Consider the following 19617-nt stretch of genomic DNA (forward strand, 5'->3'; position numbering starts at 1 on the left):
GACACTATTTATGCTCCAAAACGCGTTTATTTACATGGCAGGGTTAACGCAATCAAAATTAAAAATAAGCAGCTTGCATTGCTTCAGTCGCGACTCCATGAGCATCGTTTGTAGCTTGCCCAAGAGCTCCAGCGCATTGTCCGAATACTCACCTGCTGAGAAATACGGCTCTTTCGTTGTTTTGAATCTCTAGTAAATTTGGTTTGGTTTGGTTTTGCCACACATTGTGATCATTATGGGCCGACTTTTGCGAAGAGCAATCAAAACCAGGGGCTCCCAGTTCGAATGAACCGTTGTGGATACTGATGCATTCGAATTATCAGGAGTTTTCTTCCATAGAAATACACTGGGCTGTGCCGGGACCAGGGTGTCAGTTCAGATTGACAGAGTTTGAATTAACGAGCTTTTACTGTACTTTCCTTATCTTCATTGTCAGTTGGTTCCTTTAGGTTGTGCCTAATGAAAAGATACGAGCCCTCGAGCAATCCCCCCCTCTTTTGTTCCTTGTAGGTGCAAGAGACATACGCGCCCGAAGGTCCCGGCTCAGGCTGCCCACTGAGCAGCCTCAACCTGTCGCACAATGCCTTCGAGAGGCTGCCTCCGATGCTGGCCTGCAGGTCTCCCCACTTGGCTCGATTGAACCTAAGCTACAACGGCCTGGCCTCACCCGGCGAGCTGAGGTTCTACCCCGTTAGTCTGCGCCACCTCGACCTGTCGTCCAATCGATTGGCAGTGTGGTGGCTGCCGGCCACAAGTGACACCACCTGTGCCGCAACCGGTAGGTCATCGAATCCGCAAGGACATCATTTACGACACCTTTTCAGAAGCGCTTGCTTTAAAAGCCTTGAAAAGCATCTAAGGAGGTCTTAATAGGCAGCCCCACAAGACAGGAATACTGGCAGTGATTACAGTGTGTGATGTACAGTGTCAGCCACCATTTTGACGGCACACCTCATTAGAGTTTGTCAATATCACTGCATTCCTCCCCTACTTATTGGAGGGGAGGGGGGGGGGGGGTTGAAAAGTGGAAATGTGGTTATTATGATAACTTACAGAGACATCTGTTAAATTCTTCAGTCCTTCATTAGGAATTGAAGCTCCTAAGAATGTTTGAATACCGTTAAGATGTTTGGTGCTAATTTTAGTATTAAAGATTTTCTAAGTATGTCAAATGAACAAATTACACATTTTCCCCCATATAAGATGCCTACAAAGGTGGTTTCATGGCAGTGAAGTCCATGCTGCAGTGAAGCCACACCATAAGGGGTAGTTTTGAAGTCGGTTATTTGGTGAAACTGTAGTAACTTTTACAAGGCACAGTACTTTACCTCAGCTAACCCCCACCCACAACTACAATGGAGCGGTAAAAAAAAAGCGAAAATAATAGCATACAGTTAATTATCTGAATAACAAAACATTGACAATAAATTTACTCCGTAGAGTAAACTTTTCTTTTTGGCAAGCGAAAAGTGAGCTTTTTAAAAATTTGTCAACATCATGCACCTGCACGAGGTTTTTATGAAATTCCACAATTAGAACTATTTGCTGTGAAATTATTTTATACTAATTACTATTTGCTTCAACACGCTTTGAGCCAATAACATTGATATTCGCACAAGCCTTCATGTAAGACATGGAAGTATGACGGGTTCCCTTGTTTCCGCCAAGGCACCTTGGGCTATCTTCATTGAATACGTAATTTTTTTTTAACATGTCCTCCTATTTTTATGAGCGGCGCCATGTTACCTGAACTTATTATTATTAGTACACGCTAGTGGTTTCTTTTGCAACATAATGTTGTGATAATGTTGATGATGCCTGGTCTAGAATTTCGAGACCAACTTTAAGATTAACATTAAGCATCTTATAAGTGCTACTGAACAGTCCGACTTGCCAAGTGTGATTGTTTTACATGGAAGGAGCATGTATACAGGGTCTGTCCGTAAAGTGATGAGACTGAATCTGGTAAAAAAATGTATCGATCCTATCAGTGGAGCTCACATCAGGGCTGATGCAGACCTGATACAGCCCTTATGTGAGCCCAGCACACTTCTTCCTGTTCTCGAAGCTCGACAGTGTTCCCGCCAACCTACAGGCTGTCACAGTCTCTGATGAAGGCCACGGCAGCTGACTTTCAGGGAACCTTTGCAGCGTGGGAACCACGTTGAAAGTAGTGTATCGACACCCGAGGCAACTAATTTGAAGAATTTTAATATGTTCGATCGGATCAATAACATTTTTTACCAGACCTGGCCTCGTTACTTTAAAGAGAAGCTGAAGCACTTTAAAAAAAAAATGACTTTGGAGGGTGTAATCATAGTTTTATCCCCGCTGAATGCAAAAACTAGGGATGGGTGAATATTCGGGTGTATCGAATATTCGAACGAATATTACAGTATTCGAATTCGCTTCGATACAAATTTATATTATTCGAAATTTCGAAGTATTCGAAATGAACGAATACTATATGTATGTTTGACCGCACATAACCCCCTGTAAAGGTGGTTTCACTGCAGCGTCAGGTTGCTGTACCGTGAAACTACCTTTACAGAAGAAATCTGCACTGCCGCGAAGCCACACTTCAAGGCTAAGTGTACATTTTTTTTTTTTTAAGTTTAAATCGTGTTATATGGGCTTATATGCGCTAAGTATAGTAATTTTTAAATTGTAACATATTGTACCACTTCTAACCTGCACCCTACTGCTATTCAAATCTTGATACTATTCAAGGTTGCTTCCACTTCATTTGAAACCAAAAAAGTGACATTCGCTCATACCTAGTTCCAATTTTAAAAAATATTGTGCAAGGGTCATGACAGAAACGCTCATTTTTCATAATAATATGCGCTATATACTATTCGAACTATTCGATTCGAAATTATTCGACTAAATCACTATTCGCTTCGGATTCACTTCGAACCTCAAATTTGCTATTCGCCCATCCCTAGCAAAAACCAATGTAAGAGTTCACAGAAGTGAACGCAAATAGCATTTCTTGGCAAAAAACAGCGGCTGCAGCCGCAGGGCTTGTTGAGTTGCTGAGCGAACGCGGCGACGTCATCTTCGGTGTGCTGCGTCATCGGTAACATCAGCACTGTTAAAGCACGGCCTTCACGATCAGTTCCACCAACGCGTGCAGCCGGAACTAGTCGCGGAGGCCATAGTTGAAGATACGACGGCACTGCACGGCTCCGCCAAAGCTACCAGCGATGACGTTGTTCCGGTTAGTTCATTTCCACACGCACACTTTTGGCACGTTCGCGTGGGCGGAGCAAGAAGAACTTTTCTTTCGCGTATTTTAAAGCTCCTGCTGCCACAACAGCGGAAAAAATTACACCATCGTCAACAATAATGCTGGACCTTGTTGACAACAAATTTTTACTGAATTCTAAAACCACTTCAGCTTCCCTTTAAGGACAAACCCTGTAGTTTAAGGTTTCTCGTGGCACCGCGGCATTTTCATGTGTATGGTTGTGTAATGTTTTCGAGAACTAGCTGAACGGAAACGTGATGGTATCGGCTCAGGTGGAAGTTGCCTTCACCGGAGCCATTGGCGGCTGGAGAACCTGCGCACGCTACTGTTGGCCAGCAATCAGCTGCCTGGGCTCCAAGGTCTGGTGGGGCAGCAAGACGGGAGCGACTCCAAGGTGACATGGCATGCTGTCTTTACAGGAGCACAAAAGGCAAACAATCAATCAAGAGTATTCTGATTACTCTTTTGGAAACCTCGCTCAATCTATTCTGTCCTAAGAGATGATTTAGTTGCAGAGGCAACTGCAGCAAGCTCTACAATTCCTCTGCAGATTAAGTTACCTGCAGTGAATGTAGCCTCTTACTGTACTTTCTCGCATGTAAGCCCACAACCTCAACAACAACCCAAGAAAATGTTAGAATAAAGATCCTGCATATTACGCACGCAAATCAGACATGCAAATTAATTTCACACCTTGCATAAAATGACCCCACGAACTATGCTCAAAGATTGCAAGAACTTTATTTTCTGTTGTTTTATGTAAGCTGTGTCACTCCCGCATCCTCAATTACTGTCAGTTTAAGCCATCGTCGTCATTACCATCTTCCTTGCATTGCCGAGGTGCATTGCCTTGAAGCCACTAGACACGCCAAAATTCATGTTTAACTCACACCCCTAACTTAGCTCTGCGTTTTCTGTGTTTTTTTGTGTGTGGGGATTATACGCAAGAAAATATGGTACATAGATGCAATCACTCTACCCTTTTTTTTCTCGGTAGACCTTCTCCTTCTCTCACTAAGAAACTTCAGCAATCTCAGATTCCATGCTCTGTTGAGCACTACGGTCTTTATTGAATCAAATGTCTTCTTAGAAAGGGGGCCGCACCCCTGTTAGAAATGTGAGAGAGCTTAAAGATATCTGACGATGTTACCATGTTTACTCGTGTAAGGCCTGTGCTTTTTCTTTCCAGATTCTTTACTGTGTTGAAGCCTTATGCGAGGTAGGCTCATGGCTACCCACAAAGGGCTCAAACAATGGTCAGGTTGCTGGGAAAAATAATGCAAGCATTTTTTTAGAGAAAAACCTATAGACACCAAAGCACCAGTTGGTGCTTCGGCAAAATCAGTGTTTTTTTCTAGAGTGCTAGTGGCAGCAATAAATTCGTTTGCAGATTTGTACCCACATTAGTGTTCCTTTAAATTACAGTTTACTGGAAACATTTCAATGGCCAACACTGCAGATGTGGTTTGTGCTCACCGATCACGAAGCAAGATGTGCATCGCTCGTTTTCGTGAAGCTCGGTCACTGCACATGCAGCCTCTTTGTCCTCGTCCATATCTGCGCTGCTCCCTTCACTCCGTTGTCAGTTTAGGTTGCACTGCGTAAAATCATTTATGCAGAAAGTCTCAAGGTAAAGAAAAATTCCTTTACATTGAAGTTGATAGACCAGTGATCGTGTTCTCTTTTAAATCTCTCTTCAGCAAGAGCGCTCTTCGAATAGAAAAAACGAAAGTCTACGATTGTGGTTAGACGAAGTATCACGAGAAGTCGCCGTTGTCGTCTGATAGCCCACTGGTACACTAATTCCCTGGTTCATACCGAAATATCAGATACATTACAACTATTTATTGTGCATTACGTGCTCGCGTTCATGCCTTCTTGTTCCAGTGCATGTTCCATATGTTTGTGCTTTACACACGATATGATCCTTTGAGTAGTTCATGTGTCGCATTGGAACGTTAGACGCCAGAATTTGATTTGAATCGACGCTGAAAAAAAAAAGTATTTTCCTCTCTTATCACGGCGCACAGGAGGTGCCGCTCTTCCCAAATCTGTCCATGCTGGACGTGAGCAACAACCTGCTGTGCGACGTGCCGGCCACGCTGTCTGAGCTCGGCTCCCTCTCGGTGTTGAACCTGAGCGGGAATCCGGGCATCATTGAGCTTCCCCCGCAGCTTGGCCTTTTGTCCAAGCTGTGGAACCTGAACCTGCGTGGATGCAGCTTGCACGAGCCACTGGCGTCCATGGTGCGCTCGACGCGCTACCGCACTACCGACCTCGTGGGATACCTCAAGTCCATTCTCCAGGAGTGAGTGCTTGCCGCTGCTGAGGTTGTAGGTTTGATTCCAAGTGGCAGTGGCCACGTTTGTTTGACGGAAATGAAAGGCGAAGTAATGGAGGTGAAATGTCTAGTTGTTCGCACCTTAAAGAAACCTTAATTTTAAAATTCATGTGCAGCACTCCGCTATGCTTTCTTTTTGTAACAGCAGCATAACTCCAAAACTTCTTAGAAGTCCACGCACCAGTCATACATAAATAACACACTGCACTAAGTATATTACTGGTGGGACTTTGTGCCAATGGCAGTTTTGTCGTTTTTTCATAGAAGCTGTTCGAATTCTCTATAGAATTTTGCGCTGCCTAGTTCAGTTTGTGAACTTCTTTTTTTTTTCCATTTGCTGACCAACGGTGTTGTAGCTTTGCACAGGCACCACCGTTGATAAGTGGCTTGTTGAGCTATTTGGTAACATTAGCGCTTCGCTAAGCAGTTGGAGTAAGATGGCACGGGAAACACCGTCTTGTGTTTTCTTGTGCTGTTTTAATCGTGAGGTAGCACTGAATTTTCTATGTTCCACGAGAGTCTGTGAATGTAGGGCTCTGGGAATGGTAAAAGGTATTTTGTGGCGGCTGTCAACTGTCCTTTTGTGGTTGACACGCAGTGCTCGGCCATACACCAGGATGAAGTTGATGATAGTGGGCGTGCAAGGCATCGGAAAGACGTCTCTTCTGGAGCAGTTGCGGCAGGAAGGCACGGGCTCGTACCGGAAGCGGCCTCCCGAACACTGGGGCAAGAGAGTGGGCCACAGGGGCCTCGGTCTGAAGACGCCCAGGGGGGTAATGCTGTCCACTGTCGGCGTGGACCTGGGCGACTGGACACTGAAGGGACGACACGGTCCTGTCACATTCCGTACGTGGGACTTTGGTGGCCAGGTGAGACGGAATACCGTAGCTAGTGCACCAGACTTGCAGGGAATACAAGGAAATAACACAACTGAAGTGAGAAAGTTCGGACATTGTTAATGCCATGTATGCTCGTTCTAACAAGAATGTTCTGGAATACACTACCATCATTCATAACCTGCTGTGGTGGTCTAGTAATTATGATGCTCCACTGCTCACCCATGTGTCGCCCTCCACTATGGCGTCTCTCATAAATATACGGTGGCTTTGAGACGCAAAACCACAACATTTATTATTACGATTGTTAACCTCGTTCATGCGTTTCTGGAAAGCACACAGACTGAAACGTACTATCCGGTAAAAGATCCAGTCCAAATTCCTAAAACATCGTGCAGTTTTGCTTCATGATGATATCATGAACATTGTCATCTGGAAATCATACGAAATGGAAGCTTATCAACGAGATTCCACTGTGTAGGCGGTAGATTTCTAGTACACCGGGCATTGTCTCAAAGAATGTGCTTGTTGCCTTGTATCTCCATCCTGTTTTAATGAGCAAAGATCAAGATGATTGGTGACATACCTATCTTAACATGCTCGAACTACATTGTAGAATATGAAAGTGGAGGATAGTGGGCACTGACTTGCAAATGAACTTGTATTGAATGATAAACTGATGCTTTTAGTGTATATTAGCTTTGCTTTGGTGTTCATTTCGTGCACCCGCCACTTACAAGTAAAGCGACAAACAGGTGGTGTCGTTGGTGTCATTGGTGTTGCAGAAAGAGTACTATGCCACCCACCAGTACTTCCTGTCGAAGCGCTCCCTGTACTTGGTGGTGTGGCGTATAACTGACGGTGAACGAGGTGTCCAAGGCATCCACCAATGGCTCATCAACATCCAAGTGAGTGCATTCTTGCTCATTTGTTTTTATCGACATAAAACGTTAGTTTGGATGCCTGTAATTCGAAATTATTGTTAATTTCACCAAAATATCAATGCGTTGGCTGACTTGTCACATGTTTAATGAATTTTAAGATTTCTTTTTATTACAGAGCCATACGACGTCAACACATAATTAGCCAAGGAAAGCATATGTGGTGTTATCTGTCGTTTCTAATTGAAGTGCAGTGATTACGGGATTTAGGGATATGTGAGTGAACAAGAATAAACAACTTGCTGCCAGTGTCAACATAGCCCAAAACAGGTTGTGGGTTCTGCTACCACGCAGGGCTTTCAATCATTTAAAAGTAGGGGTGTGCGAATATTCGAAATTTCGAATATTTTTCGAATAGTGTTTGCTATTCGATTCGATTCGCACTGGAATTTTACTATTCGAACTATTCGAACTTCCCGAAAACAAATACAGTCAACGTCCAATTGAAAGTGACCCCTTCAGATTTTCAATATGCTTCACCTCATTACACTCTCGTATTGCGGCAAAGCTGCCTTTCAAGCTCCGTTACGGTCGAACTTTGCGGACACAACGTCCGATTGAAAGTGGTCCCTAAATTTTTAGTATGCTTCACCTCATCACACCCCGGTATTGCGGCAAAGCTGTCTTTCAAGCTCCGTTGCGGTCGAACTTTGCCAAGACACAACGTCCGATTGGAAGTGGTCCCGAGATTTTTAATATGCTTCACTTCATCACACCGCGGTATATTGGCAAAGCTGCTTTTCAAGCTCCGTTACAGTCGAACTTTGCCAAGACACAGTCAACGTTCGATTGGAAGTGGTCCCTAGATTTTCAATATGCTTCACCTCATCACACCCCGGTATTGCGGGAAAGTTGCCTTTCAAGCTCCGCTACGGTCGCAAATGTATTAACTCAAGAAAACGCTGGTTCCAACATGGAGATGAAAGATGTGGTAGAGGTGGGAGCTCAATTAACACTGTTTTAGATCTGAAATTTGAGCAGGAAGTCCGAAAAATCGGAAGCCAAAGCTTTTTGCATCCAAAATTTCAGATGTTCTTATATATCGACGTCTACGAGGCAGATTTGGAACTCCGGACTTGAAGGGAGCACACCCTTGTCCGCCACATCAGGTGGGCTTCCACAGAAGTTGAAAGAGGAGGAGAGGCTGAGGAAATGGCATCTCTGCCTATCACGTGTAAAGTGTTGTCGGTAACACTTTGGTTGCACCAAATATTGTACATAAATACAACTTGGCCTCTACATAGCCTCATTCTTGATAGGAAAGACAACTATGAAATATGACCCCGCCAGCGCTTCATCAACCTAGCGAAAAGAAACACTTTCATGTTGCTATCTCACAAGAACATACTTAGGGATTCTCTGCAACTTTTTCTGTAATTTCACTTCGAATTATTCGAAAAATGTTTGAGAAATATTCGAAAATTATTTGATTCCATTCGCACTCAATCTTTATTATTCGAATTCGCTTCGCACCCAAAATTTTGCTATTCGCACAGCTCTACTTAAATTAAAGACAGTATAAGTGAGTAATTGCACCTTTTCAGTAGTCCTAAAGGACTGGTTTGCAGCTGCCTGAAGTTTACCCAAGAGCTTGGGAACTAATTGCTACATATCTGACCTTAGTAAGTATTTTGATTATCTCTGCTATATGTGATATGCATCTCTGTAGGGTTGTGTTGCTGGTTGTCTTCGTGATGGTGTAATGTCAACACTGACATACAACTGTGCAGTCTCATTGACACACTAATCATATCGCAGCTCTGTTGAAGCCAACCATGAAACACTGCCACACGACCATAACTTAGTTGCGATCCATCACAAAAATATTTTTCCCTGAAAAAAAATGTAGTCTCTGTTCACCGCATGCTGTAGAGTCTCTTGCACTCCACAACATAATGATACCTCCATATCATTATCCAATCAAGGACTGATTTTTCTCAGATCAGGTTTTAGGCAATGATAACTAAATGATAGGTTACTGGCATGTGCAAGTGAAGTTGTTGCAATGTGCATTTTGTATATCTATCATACTACGATAAAGCTGTTATCAAATCACTGCTCTTTTTGCAATCATCTTCCTTCTGTAACGGTGCACCAACAAGCCCCCAGATCAATACTCCTCTGAAGTTTAAAAGGCATTGCGGTGTGCTTTTAATTAACGGTCTAACGATGTTCACCTTGCAGGCGCGTGCTCCAAATGCCCCCGTGTTGGTAGTGGGCACACACCAGGACCTGGTGAAAGAGTGCCTCCCAGATGGCTACGCGGAGGAGTTGCAGGCACTGATCCGCAGCCGCTTCCTGGGCGTGGTGGATGCGGACAAGTGCGGCCTCCCGCGCGTGCTCGACTCCCTGGAAGTTAGCTGCCGCACGCGGCACAACATCCGGCACCTCTGCCAGCTCATCTACGACGTGGCCTTTGACATGCGCTGTCCAGGTAAACACCAGTCTCCTTGCTTCTGTTTGGCTGAATTCCTTGCTTCATGCAGATACTGTGATACATTATCGTACGCCACCTGAGGACCTGCGTACTGCGCAGCCTACTCTTGTACATATTGGGCCAGTAATGAGTGAATTGTCAAAAAAAGGAATGTGTGGACATATGCTAGATAGCATTCAATCAGCCATTATTTTCGATTTATAATGTTTAAAGTTGGCCGTAATGATTTCTTCTTTAGCACAAGAAACTTCCGAAACAAGAACGAAAAGAATGTGAGCTGCACAAGCGCTTAAGTGCTTGTGTGTGTCGCATTCTTTTCGCCCTTGTTTCGGAAGTTTTTGCGCTAAAGAAGAAATCATGGATTACCAACTAGCCCGAACATGCACGTGGCCGTAATGACTCGCTAGTGGGTGTTCTTTATGAGAGTGCATTGTATTGTGCATTGCAGGTGTATAGCAGAGGAGCAATGAAACGTTGCATGCTCTGTCTCGTCTCTGCCTGTAAAACCTGCCAATGTAGCAAATGCTTCGCCTCAATTATACTTCACTTTTATCGTCCAGCATTTATGGCAGGCTCATTCCATTGGTGAAGCAGAATGGCCTTGGAGTAGATTTGTTGTATTATTTTTCAGCCTTTATTACCATTGTTTCTTGGCAACCTGTTGTCACTTGTACGAAGACTTTTCTCCATTGATGAATTAGCCCACAATTTTGATTTGATTTGATTTGAGATTTGTTTTATTTTTCTGTACGTACAACAGAAAAAAACGAAGCAAAAGCAAAAGGCTACATAGCCTGACGGAAGCAAGTTGCCCCAAACCTGGCAGGAGTCTGGTGTCTTAGTGCGAAGTTCTGGGCAACTTCAACTAACTGTTTGTTGCATTCTCACAGGCTGCTGTGCTTGGTATGTGCTCTGTAATGCAGGTAGCAAAGAGCGTCTTTTGGAGCAGCGCATCCCAGCCACCTACTTGGCCCTGGAAGACGTTGTGGGAAGCCTGGCTCTTGAGCGGCGGCTTCAGGGAAAGGAACCCGTTTTGCATGCCGAGCAGTATCGGTGCGTTTATGACACTGGTGTATCCCTGCGAACCCATTCATTTGCACGTTTTAGCCAGTGTTGCAGTTAGAATGTTGTGCATGGTTCTTTTTCTCAGCTTCGTTTCATTATTATATGGGGTAGCCTTCTGATGGACTTCCTTTACACCTTTTACAAGTCACCAGTATTGTATGTTTCTTCACCCCTTTGTTTCATGGGAAACATAGAGACAATGTGTTTAAAATCGTGAGTAGTGCAGAGACATTGTTCAGATTTTTTTTTTTGTCATAGCAATAGAACATTACACCTTTTTGACTGCGCTAGTGCTGTGGATCTTAATTTCTGCACAATGAACTTGGTGAAAATATTTAAATAAATAAATCCATGCTTTTTTTAATAATTAAGGGGTTGTGCATTTTTTATTTTCTACATCCATATGCTGCGTGAATATACTGGAGAAGGAAACAGAATGTGTGGCTGATTTGTTGTTTCATAAAAGTACAAGTTCTTACAAGACAAAAATGTTTAAAAAACACCCGCTCGTGTGCTTTGGTTTACTTATTAAAAACCTTCGTCACTAAATATTTTTTTGACCGGATGAGAAATCTTTTGTTTGTGCAGGATGTTGGTGATGCACGAACTGCATCAGAAGTTTGACTGCTGCTTTCGCGACATGGCAGAGCTCAACCAGGCCACCTCATTTCTGCACGACAATGGTGGGTTCAATATTGCGTCAAAGCTGTTGAAGCTGCAAGGGCAGAGGCGTCTAGCAGGCTTTGAAAACCTATTTGTACTGATGAAGTCTCCTACCATGTTCTGTCACACTCCATTGATAAATGGGCTGTGAGTGTGAACGTGTTGCTTCATCTCAGACTTAGCATTGCAGATTAGTTCTTCAGAAATCTGTTTGGCAATGAAATTGCCACGGGAAGACTAGCGTGATGCTACGAAAGGAAAAAAAAAAAACGCACACACGCAAGTTTCTCACAAAGGGAGCGTAGAAGTTTGAAGAAATGCTTGTTCTTATGTGAGGAATTGAATCGAGGAAATGGCAAAGCTTTATTTCTGAGATGCTTGTGAGCCCTGGAATAGCTAGAGGGGTGGTTTAACCCTTTCAGACGTCACCTGTGAAGAACTGTCTGTAAATGCGTCAGATTCATACAATGTTATTTCAAGGCACTCAATTTTATATTGCGACAAATATTATGTCGTAACACATTAATTTATGTGTGTTATAGTAATAATTCCTAATTACTGTTTAATTAAATATCCCTTTATTGTGAAGCCATTCGTGCTCTCTTTTTGCACAAATAAATTAAATCTCAGGCTAGAAATATAGTGCAAATTTGTAGGGGTGTGCGAATATTCGAAATTTCGAATATTTTTAGAATAGTGTTTGCTATTCGATTCGATTCGCACTGAAATTTTACTATTCGAACTATTCGAACTTCCCAAAGACAAATGCAGTCAACGTCCGGTTGAAAGTGACCCCTTCAGATTTTCAATATGCTTCACCTCATTACACTCTCGTATTGCGGCAAAAGCTGCCTTTCAAGCTCCGTTACGGTCGAACTTAGCCAAGAGACAAAGTCCGGTTAGAAGTGATCCCTAGATTTTCAATATGCTTCACCTCATCACACCCCCGTATTGCGGCAAAACTGCCTTTCAAGCTCCGTTACGGTCGAACTTAGGCAAGAGAGTCAACGTCTGATTGGAAGTGGTCCCTAGATTTTCAATATGCTTCACCTCCTCACACCCTCGTATTGCGGCAAAGCTGCCTTTCAAGGTCCGTTACGGTCGAACTTAGCCAAGAGACATTCAACGTCCGTTTGGAAGTGGTCCCTAGATTTTCAATATGTTTCACCTCATCACACTCCCGTATTGCGGCAAAGCTGCCTTTCAAACTCCGCTACGGTCGCAAATGTATTAACTCAAGAAAATGCTGGTTCCAATATGGAGATGAAAGATTTGGCAGAGTTGGGGGCTCAATTAATGCTGTTTTGGACCTGAAATTTGGGCAGGAAGTCCGAAAAATCGGACGCCAAAGCTTTTTAGCATCCAAAATTTCAGATGTTCTTATATATCGACGTCTACGAGGCAGATTTGGAACTCCGGACTTGAAGGGAGCACTCCCTTCTCTGCCACACCAGTTGGCCTTCCACAGTAGTTGAGAGAGGAGAGGCTGAGGAAATGGCATTTTTGCCCATCACGTGTAAGTGTTGTCGGCAACACTTTGGTTGCACCAAATCATCTACATAAATAGAATTCGGCCTCTACATTGCCTCATTCTTGATAAAAAGAACAACTATGAAATATGACCCCACCAGCGCTTCATCAACCTAGCGAAAAGAAACACTTTCATGTTGCTATCTCACAAGAACATACTTAGGGATTCTCTGCAACTTTTTCTGTAATTTCACTTCGAATTATTCGAAAAATGTTTGAGAAATATTCGAAAATTAGTTGAGCAAAGAAAATTGTACTTTCAACGTGGGTCGCGCGAAACAGCACTTCGAACGACTTGTCGAATATGGTAGTGCTTTCAGCAAAGTGATCATATGCAACAGTACACTGCAAAATGAAGTTAAATGAAGACAAATCTATTATGCACAATGTTCAATGCATTCAAAGCTCAATGTGTCTTGCCCTTTCTTAGTGCCTAGTCGATACAAATAGCAAAAATAAGTGCTGTACACAGTAGTGTACATAGCGTCTCATAAGGTTAAGGGGTTCAACCACCCCCCTTGCCCGACAAAATTTCTGGCTATGCACCTGCCTGTCAACATTTTTCTTGTTTTATACATACTACTGCTAAGTGCATGACATTTTAATTCTTCTTCATGTCAGACACTCCGAAACATTGCGGCTAACAGCGCGAAACACGTATGCACGAAGGAACTAGAAGTGGACACAACACAGCGCTGTGTTGTGTCCACTTCTAGTTCCTTCGTGCATACGTGTTTCGCGCTGTTAGCCGCAATGAATCTACACCAACTCGCCCAGTTTTCCATCCTACTCCGAAACATCATTTACAAGTTTGTGTGATCTTGATATCTTTGTACTCACTAACTTATTTATTTATACATTTAAATGCGTGTCAATAAACGCCAGGTGGTCTAAATTAATCCACGACCCTCCACTGTTGTGTCCCGCTTTACTTGCAGTGCATTTTCAGGATACTTGACCCAGCGATTTAATTTTATCATTCTTAATGCACACATAAAAATAGGTGCTTTGTGAAATACAGTAGAACCCCACTGTTACTTTCCTGGGTGCTGTGCTTTCCTGACTGTTACGTCATTTTCGGCCGGCCTCGGCATAGCTCTCATAGGATCTAGTGCATTGGGAATCGCGCTGTTATGTCACAGCTGTGGGACTATTCCCGCATTGTATGTTGCGAACCAGCCCTCCAAGATGACCCGGGTGGGCTTGTTGACTTTTCACGTGCTTGGCTTGGTCCACTTGGTGGCTTGGCGATCGAATTGGTTGCCAGAAGCGGTAAGGGCCACATTTATGGTGTATTTTTAAGTCCCGCCACCAGAAACACGACCTCTGAGATCTGTATCTTTCGTCTAAACATGGCGTCTTGACATGTTTGGGTGCTCCGTCACAACGTCACAGCTGCCACCGTTTTCAACCATCACTGGAAACCACCGTCACTGCCATCGTCACTGCCATCGTCACTGCTGCCACTGTCGTGCGATGCTGCACGATTTCTTCAAGTGAAATGTTTGAAATAAAACTGTGTGTGCTTCTCACCACTACTCTAATTTCTGATTTTGTCCTGTTTCTCGGCTTTTATGTTTCGCGGCTCTTACTGTGTTTTTTGCTGTCCCATGGAAAACGTATCAACAGGGTTCTACTGTACTATGTACAGCTTATCGCTTTGCAATGCAGGTTATTTCAAGGCAGCAATGTCACTTTGGCACCCACATTTTGGTTTAGGTTTCTCTTAGCCCGGAACAAACATACGAGCCATATACAACATTTAAGCCATAACTGCATTTGTTATGTCTAGTAATAATTTTAAAAACTGTGTGTACCTTACACCTGTGTACATCATACACTTTGCACCTACTGCATGTGCTAAGCTGTGTGTACTGTATCTAAAGCTGTGTACATCTTGCACTTTACTAACTTAGTGAGTGCACAAGTGAGTGAGTGAGACTGTGTTGGCTTCTGCAGGTGTACTTCTACATTACGAAGATGCCACACTCAAGGACCTGTACTTCTTGGATCCACAGTGGCTTTGCGACGTGTTGGCCCACGTAGTCACTGTGCGTGAGATCAACCCTTTTGCACGCAATGGTGAGTAACACACTGTGACGGAGGCATTTGTTGTGTTATGCGTGAAACTAGGTTCTCTAGAGTAGTGAGGCAAGAGCTTTGAAAGATGGAAGAGAAATTATTGCCCCCAAGATTGTTAACATACTATTGTGATGTTAGCTTGTAAAGTGTAATTACAAGAGAGGTAACGAGAGAAAGTGCTCTTTAGGTATGCAAAAATTGCATCACACAGGTGTAGTAAACAAGCGGGGCATTATCGCTGCATGCTTTGTGGCAGCAGCTTCTATGCGGATCTTCGAAAGGTGCGAATCACTGGGGTGGCTGCCTTTACAGGCATCATGCGCTTGGAAGACCTGCAGCACTTGTTCCGAAGTGCTGAAACACGCAGCTACTTGCTGAGCCTGCTGAACAAGTTTGAAGTGGCGTTGACCTGGGACGGCCGCAGCCTGCTCATTCCGTCTTTGTTGCCTTCCGAAGAGCTGCTTCGCTGTGGCCTGCCGGGAGCCGACGTCCGGGTAAGCTTTGTTTCCGCACCTCCCCATGTGAACGTCCTTAGGTTAACCTCATTGTGATTTCTACCTCATTCACCTGGAGAAGGAGAGCTACTTATGTTGAAATAGTTGCTAGTGACATACTGCTACTATTGTGACGTACTGCTACTAGTGATGTAAGTGAAGCCTTGTTGCCATTTCCGTGTTAATTTACTGTATTTGCCTGCGTAATGATTTCATCTCTTAATTTTGTCGTGAGAATTGGATTTTTTTTTCCACCTAATGATTGCTCCTCGAACTTAACGCCGTGAGTGTCATCCGCTCTATCCCACCGGTGGTGATACCACCTGGAGGCTGTGTACCATCTATGAAATGCTACGTAAACTACGTTGCACGTAGCACTGGGGCATGCAACAACTGAAAAGAGTGTGAAGACGAGCTCGTTAGTATCAATCCGTCCTGAAGAAAAACAACGCCCGTCGTCGTCTGTTCGTTTCTCGTCCGTGTTTTAAGTTATGCTGTTTCTTTTTCAAGATGCTCGCAACAAATTGCGAGCGGCAGCATTGGCAATGTGTTGTCGTGTAGCGAAACAAAGGCTTATGTTGTCGCATATATGTCCAGAACAACTCTGAAAGATTTCCCATACGCTTATTAGACTTATGGGTGTTTGTACAGTGACCAAAGATGGCACATGTGCACGTGTATAATTAAAGAACACATGCTAAACCCACTTATACTTTTGGTATGCTTCACCGCGTAGCATTGCGATGCTGCATTGAAACACTCAAACATATTACAAGGAACCAGACAGGAAAACGCGTTATGGGGACCCGATCATTATGTGGTACTTCTAAGGCCCTTGCCAGTGACTGAATAACATATACAGTCAACGACCGATAATTCGGACTCCACGGGGAACGTAAATAAGTCCGAATTATCGAATGTCCGAAAAAACGAATGCGTCAGAAAAAAAAAAAACACTTTTATTGACACTTCAGGGTCCCGGTGGCCGAAAAAAGTTGTCAATGCGTTGCTGCCCGCACTTCCGCTTACGTGCAACCAAGTCCGCCTGCATCTCCGCCAGTTTGATGTGATCGCTGTACGATGACGAGCTGGTTTCGTTCGTGAAGGCAACGCATCTGTGCCGCGCACTTAGCGGTCGCACAAAGAGGCAGCATGAATGGCGGCGCGGCGCGCTTGGGTTCTCGCCTATTAAATGCGCGCACTACGCATGCAACTGCACCAGGCCACATGCACTATCGAGCAGTTGACTGAAGATGCTTATCGTAAGGCTTGTCAGCGATTGAGCCGTACTGGCACGTTTGCCACCTGCCGCCATCACGCGTCCGTGCATTTCCACTGCTTATCCGTAAAGACATCGCCGCACGGCGCCGTGAAAGCGGCCTCTTTGAATTTCCGGTCCGCTTCACCCCATAACACTTCGGCATCACGACAAAGCTGACTTTCGGGCTCTGCTACTGTCGCAAACAGGTCGACTCGCGAAAGCGCTGGTTCGAACCTACGAGATGATAGACGCGGCAGAGGTGGGGGCTTCAATTATTGCCTTTCGGACCTGCAATTTGGGCAGAAAGTCCAAAAAATCGGACGCCGAAGAGTTTTAGTGTCCGAAATTTCCGACGTTCTTGACCATTGACGTCTATGGGGCTGGTGACGGTGCCGCGAAAGCGTCCGAATTTTCGAGCATGTCCGGAAAATCGGGCGTCCGAAAAATTGGCAGTCCGAAAAATCGGTATCTGCCGCTTTTCGTTGTCGTCGGCGCGGCCTTCGGCGCTGGCTGTGAGGGCGCCGTTGGCGCCATTTAACTCAGATCTTTTGAGACAGCAGATCGTAAAATAAAGCAAGTCTCGAGATAAAACAGAACGTGCGCACAGAACGCTTTACCGCAGACACATTCGACAGAATGGCGGCGATGGCAGCGCAGCGCGGGGATACAGGAACCGATGGCGATGGCGATCTGGCTATACCCTTTGAATCGGGTTGCCTGCGCTCAATGTGCGGCGTAGCCTGGAAAACTTTAAAAAAAAAAAGGAAAGAAGAAGAAGGAAAAAAAATTGGCCGCGTATCTGCGTGCTTCGCTGCAAATGTCGTGTAAAGACGATAGAAGAGGCGCTGTGTGAGATATGGACGCCATCTGGCAATACGTCGGGAAACATGAGTGCTGTGTTGCGTGCTGGTAGTCCCGGCGCAGCAGCAGGCGAAGACCGGCGGTGACCAACGCGACCGGCGGGGACGCCAGCCAGCCCGAAAACGCGGTTTGGCGCGAAGCGCTGAAGCAGAGAAACGTCCGCACTCAACGAGTACTCTCCACACACTCTTTTATTTACACGTCGCCTGGGTAAAACAGGAACGCCAGAGCGGCGCCCACAACCGGCAGCCTGAAGGCCGCCCACAACGCTGCTTTTTCATTTTTTAAATATTTTTTTTCACCTTCTTGGCCTTCTCAAAACTAAAGTTTTCAACACCAACCCATGGCATTCGTACAGTGCAATACAGAACCGAAACCGAAACACAACCATGAGCTCGTGCGAAGGGCACGGAGGAAGGCAAATTTCAGCGCAGTCGCATTTTCAGCTTTGTTGAAACAGCGCTCACTAGACGACGACGAAGTAAAAGAAGGCATAGGACAGGCAGCGCCTGTCCTGTGCCTTCTTTTACTTCGTCGTCGTCTAGTGAGCGCTGTTTCAACAAAGATGAACGCATACCAACTCGCTCAAGCTTCCATTCTTATGCATTTCAGCGCAGCTTAAGAAACGAGGGTCCTTAAAATTACGTATGTATGCATTTTCTATTAAAGGAACACGTCACGTAATACTTACCTAGTGATGTTGCACCTCAGATATGCATGATATTTACTTTTTGATCGACAACGTTCACAAGTATGAACAGCCATACCAGTTCAAGACGGCTGGCCCTTGGGCAAGTGGTTCAACTTTGGCCGAGTGGCTGAATCGAGGGACGTGCCGACAAACAGAAAGACAGACAGACAGACAGAAAGACAGACCAAAATTTCTGCGTTTAAGTTCCCCAAGAAAGACTATCGTCTTTAAAAAAAAGAAACGTATTTCAGAGCATCGCGGCTCCAAAACATTCCCGGAAACATGGGCACGGGAGTCACCGCGACGCACCATACCGCCACCAGTGTTCCAACCGTTGTTTGGTTAACTCCACATGTGTTCTGGCGCCTTTACGCTGGTCTTCTTCTTCGACAAAACCGAGTGCCGTCTGTAGCGATGTTGTCTCGGAGGGTGGGTGGATCTTCGGACACTGGAGGACTATGTGTTCGATTGTTTCCTCTGCTGCATTGCAAAGGATGCATTGTGTCTGCTGCCCGTCAACATAGTGTACCCTCCAGTGTTGAGTACGTAGCACGCCAGATCGTGCCTCCGCCAACAAACCACTTCCTCGTGAATTGTCGAAAAAAGCTTCCTTGGCAATGTCTCCCTTCCCCATCATGCACACAGTCATAGACGACTTCTTTTCGGCCGTTCTCACCCACTCTTCCCTTTCCTGCTGCCGCACCAGCTGCCTTGTACTGACCGCTGGCACTGCCACCTTCACATCGCCCTGCGTGGATTCCAGACAGACAGTGGGGAGGTGATATCGGTCCCGCAGGCTACGTGTGCGACGTGCCCACTTTGTTGAGCAGCTGGCAAAGATGGTGTGCACCCACACCTGTCGCGCGAGATTGGCACTGGGGAGGCGCATGAAACGCTTCTCGTACGTTGCCTTAGCCACCGCCTCACGAGCCACGAAGGAGGACCACCCCACGTCTCCCTGTATCGCCTCAATAGGTGTCTGTCGGTGCACGCCCAGGGCTACTCGGCCGGCTTCTCTTTGACGTCTTTCCAGAAATTCTCTTGTACCGGATGAGATGCACAGCACCGCACTCCCATACGTCAGCCCCGGTACCGCTACCATCTTCCACAGCCCCCTCATCACTTCATACCTGTTGAAGGCCCACAACGTCTGCCTACCCAA

The 19617-nt window shown here is 45.1% G+C and overlaps 1 protein-coding gene across 1 annotated transcript in view; it reads left to right on the forward strand.

The window, feature by feature from the left end:
* Positions 1-510: 510 nt before the first annotated feature.
* Positions 511-19617, forward strand: part of LOC119397092 (leucine-rich repeat serine/threonine-protein kinase 1) — a 140557-nt gene continuing 121450 nt past the window's right edge. The window contains exons 1-8 of the mRNA XM_037664533.2: positions 511-778; positions 3526-3647; positions 5284-5561; positions 6193-6463; positions 7216-7338; positions 9556-9805; positions 10732-10861; positions 11462-11556. Of these exons, the coding sequence (XP_037520461.2) occupies positions 604-778; positions 3526-3647; positions 5284-5561; positions 6193-6463; positions 7216-7338; positions 9556-9805; positions 10732-10861; positions 11462-11556 (1444 nt within the window). The 5' untranslated portion in view covers positions 511-603. The remainder of the gene's footprint in view (positions 779-3525; positions 3648-5283; positions 5562-6192; positions 6464-7215; positions 7339-9555; positions 9806-10731; positions 10862-11461; positions 11557-19617) is intronic.

This window comes from Rhipicephalus sanguineus, chromosome 6 (assembly GCF_013339695.2).
Source record: "Rhipicephalus sanguineus isolate Rsan-2018 chromosome 6, BIME_Rsan_1.4, whole genome shotgun sequence".
Lineage (NCBI taxonomy): Eukaryota > Metazoa > Arthropoda > Arachnida > Ixodida > Ixodidae > Rhipicephalus > Rhipicephalus sanguineus.